The sequence below is a fragment of the Lagopus leucura genome, unplaced genomic scaffold (genome assembly GCF_019238085.1).
Source record: "Lagopus leucura isolate 7727_CA_CO unplaced genomic scaffold, USGS_WTPT01 Super-Scaffold_100027, whole genome shotgun sequence".
NCBI lineage: Eukaryota > Metazoa > Chordata > Aves > Galliformes > Phasianidae > Lagopus > Lagopus leucura.
Genome location: NW_024962278.1, coordinates 340,091 through 354,250, shown reverse-complemented (window position 1 = coordinate 354,250; position 14,160 = coordinate 340,091). Strand labels below are relative to the sequence as shown.

General features: G+C 52.8%; 2 protein-coding genes across 3 annotated transcripts in view; one reads left to right on the top strand and one right to left on the bottom strand.

Annotated features, from left to right (window-relative positions):
- The first annotated feature begins 3,487 nt into the window (after window positions 1-3,487).
- On the top strand, window positions 3,488-13,285 carry PCDH12 (protocadherin 12). 2 transcript variants are annotated; one of them, XM_042880635.1, is made up of 4 exons: window positions 3,489-6,479; window positions 6,873-6,967; window positions 7,924-8,075; window positions 12,460-13,285. In XM_042880635.1, the coding sequence occupies exons 1-4, from the start codon at window positions 3,723-3,725 to the stop codon at window positions 12,819-12,821; spliced, it is 3,366 nt and encodes a 1,121-aa protein (XP_042736569.1). In that variant the 5' UTR covers window positions 3,489-3,722; the 3' UTR covers window positions 12,822-13,285. The 2 variants fall into 2 exon arrangements, with proteins under 2 accessions (XP_042736570.1, XP_042736569.1); XM_042880636.1 differs by lacking the exons at window positions 7,924-8,075; window positions 12,460-13,285 and adding an exon at window positions 7,098-7,149 and having other exon boundaries at window positions 3,488-6,479.
- Window positions 10,485-14,160, bottom strand: part of DELE1 (DAP3 binding cell death enhancer 1) — a gene marked incomplete at its 5' end in the record, with an annotated part of 21,014 nt that continues 17,338 nt past the window's right edge. The window contains one exon of the mRNA XM_042880586.1: window positions 10,485-13,973. The remainder of the gene's footprint in view (window positions 13,974-14,160) is intronic.

Sequence of the window (14,160 nt, the reverse complement as noted above, 5' to 3'; positions counted from 1 at the left end):
GTGTCACTGCAGTGACCCGTCAGCCCTGACATCCAGGCCGCTATCACCAGGCAGTGCGTGGTGCCGGCCAGGCGATGACATTGGTGTCTGATTGCCCTGAGCCAGAGCTGGGAGTGGGTCAGCCTGCGTGGGACGGCATCAGCATCCCTTCTGGTTTTTCTCGCCCTGCTTTCACCCACGCTGCCTGGGAGCACCCAGGAGAGCTGCCTCAGTCTTCTCTCCATCTGGGGAGTGTCGAGTGAACGCTCGGCCCCTTGGCACAAGCTGGAAGTTGCATCATTTGGAATTGCTTTATGGATTAGGGATGTTTTCACATACAGTGTCCTCGTTATTTTGTTTGCGTGGCACAGAAAAGCCACCTGTCCCATTTTTGCTCCGTGCCACGGCCCGCTTCCCCCTGCTGCAGAGCTGAATGCCATCCTCCTGCTGCCTGCACTGTGATGTGTGCAGTGATGGGGATGGGACAACAAACTGGGGCTTCTTCCCATTCCTCCAGGTGCTGGATGTTTCTGACCCTGCTGATGCTCTGGCTCCCTTCAGCTCACACGTTTCCAGCTTGTTTTACTTTAAAGCGAAGTAGTGGTTGGACTTGTTGGAAAATGCTGGTGTTCATAATAAATGTAATTTATATTTTTGTTGTTTGTTTTCTCTTCCGATTTTCTTCTGATTTTCCCAGAGGTGACAGTGTTTCCAGCTCCCCTATGCAGATAAGGTGTGCTGTTTGGGCTGGAACCCTCTGAGAGTCCCTTCTCCAGAATCACATAATCATTAGGGTTGGAAAGAATCGTTTAGTCCAAGCACAAATCCAAAGAATGGCAGCACAGAGTTGTTTGTAACTCAACACATCTGAAATTAACAAGCCCTGAAGAGCTCGCAGCCTTCCAATGGCAGCTCTTTATGTGATGCCTGTAGGTTGAGGTGGTCGCAGTGGTCATCTGCAGCACAGGTGAGCAGCGAGCGGATGAGCTTTGTAAAACCTTTCTGGTTTATGCCACGTGAGGAGTGGGATCACCCACGCAGGGCCATCGCAATGTCCGGGCTCTGCGGGCTCGAAGCTGGGGTCGGTTTTGACAGATGCTTTAACGGAGAACAACGGGAGCTTTGGTCGCAGCTCCCCCTAAAGGACAACTTCGGCACCGAGATGCCGTGTTTGCAAAGATGAGATTAAAAACCACGTGCATATTAAGGAGAAAGATAAAACGGGCAATTATTACTACGCTCATCAATCTGCAGCCACTCAGGGCTTTGTGCTTTGGCCCACATCTATCACTTGTGCGGGAGGAGCTGGAAAACCCCACCTCTTCCAAACTCATTGCCATTGCTCAGGTGTGTCAAGCTGTCCAAATCAAGCCAACAAAACCGGCTTCGTGGGGCTCACTCTCCCCTGTTTGCTCTGTGCTCAGGTCCCCGACCAGCCCAGCAGCCTGAAAGGAGGTTATGGGGAGGGGGGGTGGCCCCTGCTTCTGGGGCAGGGGAACTCATCTGGGGCAGGCACAGCGCTCTCAGCTGTAGGGTTTGGGTTGGATGCTGGTGTGTGAAGCCAGGGGTTGGACTCTGATCCTTGTGGGTCCCTTCCAGCTTGAGGCATTCAGCTACAGGCATCCCTTCCAAAGGGGTGGAAACAGGGACAGTGAAGCCCCAAATCATGATTGGTGGTGTGATGGAGCTGGCTGATGGGGAGCAGCCACCCTTCTGCTCACCCCATCTCCACCCACAGTCGCCTGCCTGGGCAGCACCCAGCATGGGACTGAGTGCCTGCAACCCCTCCTAAGGCTCATCCCTCTGGGTCTCTGGCACTGCATCCCTCTGTGGAGCAGGGAGGGGAACAAACAGCTCCTGATTTGCGCACGGATGTGGGATGAGGCTTTGATCATCTCAGTGAGGACAGATCTGGGGACCTCTTCATGCATGTCCGTTCTCTACTCCTCTCACTGATGTTACTTTTGAACTCTTCACTTCTGATGTTAATTTTCATAGACTTGAAACAATTCTTTTCCTTTCACATTTTCCTCCTTATGGTAATCATGAGAGCAATGCTCTCTGGTGTGACACACTCCCCTTCCACTGTACCGGAGCAGTGAGGACCCTCCTGCAGCCTGTATCCAAACCTGACCAAAGCCGCCTACAGCTCAGTCCTGGGGAAAATCCATCTTTTGAGCTCTCTGTGGAGCTGCTGGGAGATTTCAGCCCCAAATAACACATGAAATTGGAAAGCCTCGGCAGAGATTGATCCAGTGTGTCCAGGCTGGGTCTGCCTGGTGATGTGCAGCTCTGGGCTGGTGGGGTGTCCCCGTGGTGGAGCTTCAAGCAGCCAGGCTCTCACACCAGTGAATGCCTTCTGCATCCCCTTCAGGCATGAGCAGCATCGTGGGTGGCTGAAGATCAATGCAACAGCTGAGCAGAGCAGGTGCTTATCCTGAGCTGTCTGTGGAGGGTGTGAGTTGCAGCCACCCAGGGGAAGTCTGGAGCTGCAAGTTGGCTGTGAAGGTCCTGGAGCACCTGCAAGCTGGAAGCCTGCCTGTGAGTGAACAGGAAGCAAGAGCGGGAGGGGACCTCATTCATTTTGAGCACTGAATCTTACATTACTGGCGGTGCTCCTGGCACATCCCAGCTCATCACCCACCCACCTTCTCTGCACTTGTTTGCGTCACTTTGCTTGCCACACCACAACACACAGCAGCTCCTGAGGCCATGCTGACCCCAGCAGGAAGCAGCTCTATCCCTCCCCACCACCCAAAGCCACCCGGGGCTGTGGAACATCCTCTCCTCCCACCGTGGGCATCCTGAGAGCATCTCTGCCGGCAGTCTGTGACTTTGCCTCCCTCGGCCATAGAGGAAGCCACTGCACAAAGAAGGGAAATGACTCGGCCAAGGTCATCTGGATACGGGGTTGAGCCCAGCATCATGAGTCCCGGTGCCATGGCTGAACTGCACCAGTCTGTACACTGCAGTGAGTTTCATGCATTGCCAGAAGTCTTCCTGGAGCGCTCAGGGGAAGATCAAACACTGATTCACTCAAAAGCCATGTGGTGAAAGATGTGGACACATTACCCTCAAAATCAACAGAAAAAAGCAGAGGAGTGAGGGTTACAGCTGGATTTGGACAAATTAGAACAAATGAGAGCAAGTCAGAAAGACAACAGTGTGGGGAAGGAGCCCCTCAGGTGATGCAGGAACAGATGCCCATTGTCACCTCTGGGCTTTGCAGAGAACTTCCCCAAGCATGTATTCCTCCACAGGCAAAGAGCAGGATCCCAATTTGGGATGATGAGAATGTGTGTAGGTTTGCTGTTGGATCCAGGACCAGCACCATCTCTATCAAATGCATTTTGCAGGTGAGCACAATGACAGTCCCCGCAGGCTGGAGACAAGAACTTCTGTACTTCATAGACCCCACAGCCTGCTGATCCATGAGCCCCCACCCCGCCGGCATTGTGCCGAGCCGGGCCTCCCTTTTCCTGTAGGTGGAGTTTCCATAGGAAGCTCAGCTGATCCACCTCCCACCGCCAGACACCACTCCTGGCTGCAGTGGCGGCCGACCCCACTGCTCCTTGTTGGGATGCTCCAGCCCAGGATGCTCAGCCTCCCATCCTGGGGCGATGGCAAGGCAGGGGACAGCCTCCAGAACCCCTCGCTCTTTCTTCTCCTTCCCAACTGGTGAGTGGCAATGGGCAACAAGTGAAGACATGGTGCCTTGGCGTTCACCCTGAGGTCTGTGCAGGATGCAGAGGCAGGCTGGTGAGCCCACAGCCACAGCCCACAGCTGGGCAATGGGCATCCTCAGCGGGCTGCTGCTGCTGGGTCACTTGGCCCTACAGCTCCGGGCCCTCTGGTGGCTCTTCTTCCTCTCCGCTGATGCACAGGAGGTGGCCACCATCACGGTGCAGTACCGCCTGTTTGAGGAGGTGCCGGAGGGCACCGTGATAGGGACATTGGCTGAGCATTTTGAGCACGGTGAAAGCGGTGAAATGGGGGAAAACTTTCGTCTGCTGCAGAGCCCTTGGATGTTTCCTCTGCGCGTGGGGAGCGGGGATGGCGAGCTGAGCACGGCCGGGCGCGTGGACAGGGAGCAGCTGTGCCGGCACAGTGATCCATGCTGGGTGTCCTTCGACGTGCTGGCAGCTGAGCAGATGGCTCTGATCCACGTGGAGGTCCAAGTTCTGGACATCAATGACCACGCGCCCCGCTTCCCCACGCCTGAGCTGGAGCTGGAGATATCAGAGAGTGCGTCGCCGCAGATGCACATCCCGCTGGACAGAGCGCTGGATGCCGACACTGGCCCTAACGCGCGCTGCTCCTACGCGCTGTCCCCCAGCGAGCACTTTGCACTGGAAGTTGTCTCCGGCTCTGACGGCACGAAGCACGCCGAGCTCGTCGTGATTAAAGAAGTAGACCGGGAGCTGCACTCCTCCTTCGACCTGGTGCTGACAGCTGCCGACCACGGGGAGCCTCCTCGGTCAGGTACTGCTTTAATCAAAGTAATTGTCCTTGATTCTAATGACAACAGCCCCATTTTTGCAGAGAGCTCCCTAGTGGTTGAGGTTCGGGAGGATGCTCTGCCTGGGACGCTGCTGCTGACGGTCACGGCCACCGATCCCGACCAGGGGCCCAATGGGGAGATTGAGTACAGCCTCAGTAAGCATGCACCTCCAGAGGTGCTGAGCACCTTTGGCATTGATGCCCGCATGGGCAGCTTGGTCCTGAGACGCCCACTGGACTACGAGGAGACCCATGCCTATGAGCTGGATGTGCAGGCCAGGGACCTGGGCGCCAACCCCATCCCAGCACACTGCAAGGTGGTGGTCCGGGTGCTGGATGTCAATGATAATGCTCCTGATGTCCGTGTCACCTGGGCGGCATGGGAACCCGTGCTGTCCGAGGCTGTCCCCAAAGACAGCTTTGTGGCTCTGGTGACAGCCAGTGACCCTGACTCAGGGAACAACGGGCGTGTGCACTGCTCCCTGAGCCCAGGGGATGAGCACTTCAGGCTGAAGCAGACCAACAGCCACAGCTACCTGCTGATGACCAATGCCGTGCTGGACCGGGAGCTGCGTGCTGAGTACAACCTGACGCTGGTGGCACGGGACCGGGGCGAGCACTCCCTGGCAGTGTGGAAGCACCTCACCATCTGCATCAGTGATGTCAATGACAACGCTCCCTCCTTTGAGAGGACCTCCTATGAGTGTGTCGTGGAGGAGAATGGCGATGTGCCAGCCTTCCTGCTCACTGTCCACGCCACCGATCCTGACCTGGGCTTCAATGGAAAGGTCACCTACAGCATCCGGGACTCCGCAGTGTCAGGCCTGGTCTCCATCGATCCCACCAGTGGGGACATCACTGCCCTCCGAGCTTTTGATCATGAGCAGATGAGCAGCCTGGAATTCCTGGTGACTGCAGAGGATGGTGGCCACCCCGTGCTGGCCTCCAATGTGACTGTTCGGCTGGAGGTACTCGACCGTAATGACAACGCGCCCGTGGTCACTGAGCCGCCGCTGGTGGGGGGCATGGCCACGCTGTCCGTGCTGGTGGGTACAGAGACGGGCTGTGTCTGGGTGACCTCTGGCAACGGGAGTGCCATGGGGACAGTGTTGGCCAACGTGTCGTGCTCCGACACTCCTCTGCTCTTCACCATAGTGGCCAGGGATGGAGACTCCGGCCGCAATGGGGTTCTGAGGTATGACATAGTGGGTGGGGATGGTGCAGGGCTCGTGGTGCTGGACCCGTTCTCGGGACAGGCCTTCCTCAACGCCAGCAATGCCAGTGGGCTGGCTGGCACCCAGCGAGACCTGGCCGTCCGCATCAGTGATGGCGGGGATGAACCCCTGCACGCCCAGGCCTGCGTGCGTTTGCTCTTCCGACACCATGGAGCCTTCTCCAAAATGTCAGCTGGGGGGCCAGGCTGGCTAAGCCCACCCGTGGTGGCTGCCATTTGCCTGGCTGCACTCCTGGGCAGCTGCCTGCTCCTTTCGGCCCTCACCCTATCCCTGCGCAAGAAGGAGAAGAAGGACGGCATGGCTTACAACTGCCGTGAGGCAGAGGACGCCCACAGGCAGCAGCAGCTGAAGAAGCCACCCCGGCAGATCCAGAAGGCCGACATTCACCTGGTGCCCACACCACGGGGCTGGCCCCGGGGGGCTGACTCCCAACAGCCCAGCGTGGAGGACTCCCCGCAGCCTCCCCCACTTCTCACCCCTACTCTCTACCGGACCCTGAGGAACCAGAGGGTCTCCAGGGACTCAGATGAGGAGCAGGGGATGTTCACCCTCCCCATCGTGCAACGCCAGCCCTGCCCGTCCCACAGGCCAAAAAGCAGCCCCACGGACGTGGTGGGGAAGCTACCGCCCGAGGAGCCTCCGCTGTCAGCCCCACAGCCCCGGCCACCCCAGCACATCCTGCGCAGCTTGGTGCGGCTGTCGCTGGTGGCCCTGGCGGAGCAGAGTGCCAATGGGGAATTTGCCATGGAGTCAGCCCCTGTGCAGGTAGGTGATGTCCCATGACCTGTGGCAGGCATGGAGACCCCAATATTTGCCTGGGAATAGGGGTGGGACTATGCAGTCCAGGGAATGGAACGGTGGGGGCCACCCCACCAAGGGAAGGGCCTGCGTATGTTCCCAGGGAGCTGGGGTGATGGTGGGGGAGGATAAACCATCTCCCATGGAGGGGGCTTCATGCAGGGATAGTGCCAGGGCACAGGGGAAGTGCTGGGGCCAGGTGGGCTGCGAGGGGCCTTGTTTTGCCCAACGTGGGGATGCTGAGCCATCTGCAGGAGGAGGAAACGCTATAAAAAGGTGGCGCAGCTCAGAGGGGACGTCCGGGCAGGAAGCAGCTTGTGCAGTGTTTGCAGGGCTCAACGTGCTTTTCCTGCCTTACAGCAAATCTCCCAGCTGCTGTCTCTGCTGCACCAGGGTCAGTTCCAGCCCAAAACAAACCACAGGGGAAACAAGTACACGGCCAAGAATGGCAGCAGGTAAGGTCTGCTCACACCTCCCTGAGGTCCTCCTCCCCAGGAGATGTTCCTCTGCTCTCACCTCTACACCAATGGACTCAGATCCCTCCTAGGAATGCTCTTTGTCTCTTCCCTGGGGTACCTTTTGCAGCTTCTTCTGTACTCACCTCAGTTCCCAATGGCCATGAACTGTCTACCATTGCTGAGGAAACATCAGTGTGATGGAAAGGTGAGCAGAGAGGGTCCCAGCTCTGGAGGGAGCAGCACACAGATGAAAGGATGAGATGTCACACTGCTCTGGGTGCATGTTGATATTGGTTCAGGGCATCTCTTCCTGCACAAGGTCAGAAGACACTGCCAGAAGACATAGGAAAGTCTGAGATACCCCAGCTGTGTGCTGGAGACTTTCTCAGAGGCACACTTTATGCTGTTCCCATTAAATTATGTTGTTGACAGCTCTAGATGGAAGCTCCTGAGTATGCCAGGTCTTCATCTCCACTTCCCTGTGTCCCCCCTGTCCCCATTTTCCATGCCATGGCCAGACACAGCTTTCTCTCTGAAAAATCACAGCTCCCTCTGCTGTGCTTGGTGAAGGATGAAGACCTGCTTTGGGGCAGGACTGGGCTTGTGTGCTCCTCACCTGGTCCTGCACACAGGCAGTTTCTCCAAACTCAGGTTGCCCAGCACCCAGCTGGATCCCAGTTTTCCAAGAGTCTGTGACCACCCCTGATCCCCATGCTTTTGCTCACGTTTTCAAGCACAACAGACTAAAATGTGGCATTTCTGAAGACACATACAGGCCCATCTGAAGGGCCATTCGCAGATGAACGGGGCGTGTGGAGCTGTGGGGTGAAGGGCAGCTGGAGAATGATGCTCACAACCCATTTCTTGGTCATTTTATGGGGGATTAGGACAACCATCTTTAAAATAAGCAAGGCAGGGGCTGATGTGTGACTTGGGTATTTGGACCCTTGCAGGGCAGCGGGGCTGGATGCTGACTGCCTGAGCACGAAGGACAGCGGGCACGGCGAGAGCGAGGCTGAGGACCGCGACTCGGAGAGTGGCTTTGAGCTGTCGGTGCAGCAGCTGGTGGGAGAGGAGCTGGAGACCCTGCTGGAGCCACAGGCTGGTGAGGCTGCCTTGCTGCATGCACTGGGACTGGGCTACAGCAGTGGGATGTCCCCATACAACTTGCTAACCCCAGTGGCAAGTTAATACTGGCTGGGCTGAGGGATGTGTTCCCATGGAGGTGGTGGAGTCACTGTCCATGGAGGTTTAAAAGGAAAGGGTAAATGTGGCAGTGAGGGGGGTGGTTTCGTGGTATGGTGGCGATGGGTTGGTTGTTGGTCTTCCCAACCTTAATGATTCTCTGATTCTAAGGCAGGGGACAGCTCATCATAGAGTGCTGATGCACACTTGGTGCATTTGACACCAAAGAGACTTGCTAAGCCTCATGCTGGATTTGTCCATGTGTCTGACTGCCCTTGGCAGACTTTTCTCCTCCATAGATCCATCTGCTCTGATTTGTGAGGTTGGCCTCTGCTGTAGTGTAGGAGTGAAGTCCAGTTTAACAGCATGCTAATCAAAAACTCTGCTTACCATGTTGGTCTGAGACCTCTGTTTCATGGCCTCTGGTCCACGCGGAGTAAGAAAAGTTAAGAGCTCTGCTCCTTGTGATCTTCTAGAGCCCCTGGGCCCCACCAGGTCCCTCCTTCCTACCAGGCTCAAAAGGTTCGCTCTTGTCTCCTGTTACATCCTGGTTATTGTCCTCTACATTCTTATCAGCTTTTAAATGTATTTGTTGAGATGTGCTGACCAGAATTGTGTGCAGTGTTTGGGATTCATCTGCCTTGGAGGTATAAGGAGTTTTTGGTTGTTCCTCATCCCTTTGCTGCCCAGGCTGCACATTGAGCTGTCATTGAACGCGTTGGCCCCAGATCCCTCCAGGTAGGAGTAACCAACACGATGTGTGGGTTCCCATGCTGGTTATCCAGAGACAGAGAAACCCACCAGCCATTTTTTGCTCACATCACTGGGATTTAGGTCCTTCAGCAACTCTTGCTTGTACCTCTCTGGGTGTTTTAGTGGAACCAGTGCTAACACAGCCACTGCTCTGCATCGCTTACCCCTATGGAGAACAGTGCAGGTCTCAGACTGCTGAGACTCCTCTAATGACTCTGGGGAAGATTTACTCCTTCCCTTTCTTCCTAGCTTTTAACATTCCTTAGTTCCTAACACAACCTGGCTGTTAATTGAGGTTCAGCTCAGGTCCTCTGCAAACTCAGGTGTCTTCCATCAGCCAGGACTCATAATCTACCTTCTTCACAGACACATTTGGAGATTGCACAGTCTTGCAAATGCCGTGTCAGTTCCTGTCTGTGTAACAGGTATTCAGCTATTAGCTCTATATAATGATTCCTATGAATCTGCCCAGACCAGATTCACCTTTATGAGTTTAAAAGCTCATGTCATCATTTCTACCTTCTGCTCCTCTGATACTGTATTTATTTGAAGAAGTAGTTAACGAACAACAGCTAATAAACTGAGCAATTTCATATCTGAGTTCCTCCAGCACTCTGGGGTGGATACCATCTGGGCCTGACATTTTCTACATGTTCCTTTTATTGATTTGTTCCAAATCTCTTCTACTGGCATTTCCATTTGAAAGAGTTAGTCTGACTCACGTCCTGCACAGAAATTGCTTTGTGGAGCCTCTGTGCTCCTCCACAGCAAGCGCAGTGATGAAGAATTCATTGAATTTTGCTGCTGCAGCTTCACCTTCTCCTTTCACACCGCAGTAAGATCTTGGGCTGTACGGGCTCTCCATGCCCACCGATCAGAACAAGGTTATTCAGTGTTCCTCAGGAATGCTTACGGCCTGCTGTGTTTTTTTTTGTTTGTTTGTTTTTTGCTTGGCTTATAGCACTGATTTATATATTCTCCATGCCACTTGCAAGCAGATGATTTAAGTTGGGGGGATGACTGCAGCAAATTGTGGTAACTTCAGTAATCTGCGCTATGGCCAGGCATACCCAAAAAGGCACGCCTCCGTACTTGCAGTTGGTAGGAAAGAAGCCTTTTATCAAATCACTTGAATTTCACCGTAAATACCAGTGGTGCATGCTGAGTCTGTGCTGGTGCCTTCCTGCTCACATTGTAGTGCTGGACGTGACAAAAGAGGCTGTGGCAAAGAATAGTCCCAACTGTGAGCCCAGACCTTCCCAAAAAGGCAACAGAGAGCAGACAACAGAGCTGCTGGACTCCTTCCTTCTCTCCCAAACACAAACAGAAGTGGACCTGCATCCTGAAAGAGGGAGGAAGGAAGCATTGCTTGTGCTCAGAAGTATCCTAACAGCTGGCTGGGGCTGGCTGGGCCTTTGTGTTATTCACAGTGGGGGAAAAACTGCAGGAGTGATCTGGCCCAGTCGGCTATTGGGTTGTTTACACCGTAAAGCAGCCAGCCCCCACCTGAGCTATTCACATGCAGAACAGCATAGCAGCACCTATCCCCTACCAGCAAAACAGAGCACTCGGTGGCTGGCAAGATACATCTTTATTGATAATAAAACAAAACACTGTTAAAATAAGGCAGTAAGGTTATCAGACAAATTCAACATACCTAATTGAAGGAGTTCACGGTTGCAAGGGCCAGAACAATCAGCCCACTGAGTCTCAGCTCTCCCTGCAGCGAGCAGGCTGCTCTGCTCCAGAGCTGAAGCATCACAGTACTCAGTGAGCACAGTGGTTGCACACAGACTGAGGAGAACAGAGCTGTGGCTGTTTTAAAGCAAACGCATGGGGCTTCAGCATACTTGGGAGAGCTCTTAAGGAACAGTCACCGTGATGAAAAGAAAATGCCGAGGCTGCAGAAGGAAAGCTTCAAACATGACAGAACTGTGAGGTTTTCACTGAAACAAAATGTAAGTAATGCATCTGCCTTCCTCTCCTTCCGTAGTTTTGAATCCCAGCTCCCCCTCACCCCATGCATACCGAGGCACAGTTCTGTCTCAGAGTAAAAAGGTAACTACTTAGCTGGCTGAGGAAGGAGACTTGTCTTTGAGGCTGTCTCAGGTTCCAGCAGGTCGTTATCTTCTAGAAACAGCACAAGTGCATGAGAATGAGGACATTCCCCCTTCTGAGCTCACCTAAGTCAGTGAGATAGGCATACTTACAATGACACCCACTCTTGCCCTCTGATCGAGGCTGTTGTGGTGTTTCACATTTTTGTTAGGAGACACCAGTTGCTTTGCTGCTCCCTTACTGAAGATCTTTTTTCACAAACCTGCCTGTCCCTTCACACCTTCCAGCAGTCCTAGGCTCTGCTTAGGATATGGATCAGAGCAGGGCTGGAGAGCAGCTTCTGTGTACATCAGTCTGTTTATCAACTGCAAAACTCTACTTTAAAATAAGAATCCATTTCCTTCCCTGCTGCCTGGTGAGGAAGATATTCCAAGCTCACTCTGCTATGAGGTCCTTCCTTTAAATTCCAGTATATGTTTATTCACGGACACTTTTAATCATTTCTTCTGTTGCCAACACTATTTTAAGCATAGAGATTTCCTTTGTCGGTGCTTAACTCATCAAAATAATGGCAGGTTGCAGTCAGATCCCCAGTGAGCATTTGCTTCAGCAGGCTAAGCAACCCTACCTCTGGGGTCTCCATCTTGTAAGCTCGGCTTGCTCCTGTTTCATCTCAACATATTTTTCTGCACTTCTGTCATTTTAGATCCTCTTTCTTAGGGATGGATAATCAGATTTGTATGTAATACCTCTAATCAGGTTTTGCCAGACCTAATAACAATGCCACGGATGTGTCTTCATGCCAACAGGGAATACCTTGACCAACACACTGTATGATTTCATTTGCCCATTTCAGGGCAGAATCACATTACTGGTACATTAATGAGCCCGCAGCCAACGCCTACACTGGGCTCCCACTGCTGCTCATCTGTTTCCAATTGATGAACAACTACTTTATAGCTCAATATTTTGTTGCCAGCTCTCAACCACCCAGCTGTGCATTTCATAATCCAGAATTTCATTCCACTTCTATTATTACTGTTTTTGCAATAACCCACTTCTTTTCGGTCTCAACCTGACTACTCAGCAGCCAATCCCTACTCCAGAGTAACCTGGAAGGAAAGTCCAACGCTGACCTTTTTCTGTTCGACATTTCCCCTTTCTGTTGTTGTATCCCCTGTAGTCCTAAGCCTTCACTTTCTTTGGCTTTGCTTACCGTTTAGTGAGGAGCGCTAGAAACCACAACAAATGGGAATGCAGAGAAATCCTAATGGTTATTCAAAACAAAACAAAACAAAGGAGTTTTCAACCAAGTTTAGTTTGTTTTTTTAAGCTGTCCGTTTGAATTATGCTGCTGGTAGCTTAACTGTAGATTTGCTTACAATCAGTCTTCCAAGATTCCATTTCAGGAAGTCTCCTCATTTCTCCTCTTTTCTCCTTTGGTCTCCTCCACCTCACGTCTCACCACCAGTTCTTGCTTTTGCTCCCTCCAGAGCTGGCCCTCAAGAGGCTGACGGCTGATCCAGCATGGGTGGCACGGCTCTCCCTGCCACCCACCGGCAATTACAAGGACAACGTCTTCACCCCTGGCTCCCTGCACTCGCCGCAGGATGAGGAAGCTGTGGGGCAGGAAAAACCACGGACCTTTGAGACCTTTGGGAAAGGCAACGGGTCTGACTCGAACGCTGCTGGGACAAGACTGGCCAGCACCTTCCTCTCAGAAATGAGCACCCTCTTCGAAATGATTCTGTCCCAGAAGGTCCAAGCGCACAACGAAACAGGCTCGGGGCTTCTGCGGCAGCTGTCAGCACGTGGGAAGAGCCTTGGACTGGATGACAGTGCTCCTGTTCTGTAGGCAGCTTGGCAGCTGTGGCAAGGAGACGAGAGTCAAACAGAGCTTTCTCTATTTGGGTGCACATGTGTTTGAAGAGGTCCAGAGCGTCATTCATGTCTAGACTGATCACGATAGGCATGTATCTTCCTTTGCCTCACGCCATCAAATTTCTCCACGACTGATTTCACTGCATTTAGCTCCCTTCCCCCTGCCTGTTCCTGTCTCTCCTCTTCTTCCACCCTCATCTTTCACCTTACGATCACACACAACTCACACAACAGCAGGAGGGCCCTCTCCTCCCAGGGCAGGCAGATTGAGCGAGGGGGCTTTGTCAGATCACACCCGAGAACGACACAGATAAACCCATGTGACTACAGGCTGTGCAGCACAGAGGATAAACCAGTATGGCCACGGACTTTGCAACATGCTGCAGAGTTGGGCTCCATGATCTCAGTTCTTATTTAAATAAAACAATTTGTTGGTTTTTTTTTTTCCTAACGTTGTATTTCTGCAACAAGGTCCAATATAGCTGAGACAATGCTGTGTTTGCAGAAAGCCTGAAAAGGCAACTCAGAAAGGGGTTTCTTCACCGATGCTTTCAGCTTTTTTCTAACACTGGGAACTTGGCATTTTGTAAAATGCCCCAAATCACCCCCTTCTACTCTGGCATCTCTCCTGTGGTTACACTAGGTGCTCACAATTCCTTTCTCTGCGCTCTCTTTTGCGGGCCACTGGATTTTGGAGCCTAGTTCTTGCCCCGAAGCAGACAACAGATGGCTGGAGTCTGTCAAAGGTAACCAGGGAAAAGGGAAGCGTGAAAACAGCTTTGAAATATTCAGTCACAAACTTCACCCATACTGTAGGTTTTCATTTTGTTTCATGCGTATGTGAGCTCTTAAGACTGCTTTGAATAGCATGTGTTGAAAAACTGAGATACAGATACTAGTAATAGAAGAAGAGGCACACAAAGGTGTTGTTAACCATGGGAACTTGCACTCAAAATGGCAAGACAACAGGGACACAGGCACTGGGAGAGGCTTTGGCATTGGTACACAGTTGGCACATGGGTAGAGGAGCAGTAGAAGGTCTGGCAGAATGGAGACCACAGGTAAGCACTGCTGGATCACACACACGCAGGACTCCTTTCTCTGTACCATTGTTTTTGCTTTCCAACTAAGACACAAAGCACAGAACAAACGTGTGTCACTCCAGCAAAGCAATGCTGTGTAGAATCATGCTATGGGAATAAAGGAAAGCCCTCACTGCCACTGCTAAGAACACACAGCGCAGTTGCTTCCTGAGTGACTACAAAAGATATGTTGAGAAGAGACTGCCAGCCTACCCCCCATCACAGCACAGG

Excerpts from the sequence above, each read along its gene's own strand:
- PCDH12 (XM_042880635.1), top strand. The coding sequence starts at position 3,723 with ATGCAGAGGCAGGCTGGTGAGCCCACAGCCACAGCCCACAGCTGGGCA. Across the intron at positions 6,968-7,923 it reads ACGGCCAAGAATGGCAGCAG|GGCAGCGGGGCTGGATGCTG; the intron begins GTAAGGTCTGCT and ends GGACCCTTGCAG. Across the intron at positions 8,076-12,459 it reads CCTGCTGGAGCCACAGGCTG|AGCTGGCCCTCAAGAGGCTG; the intron begins GTGAGGCTGCCT and ends TGCTCCCTCCAG.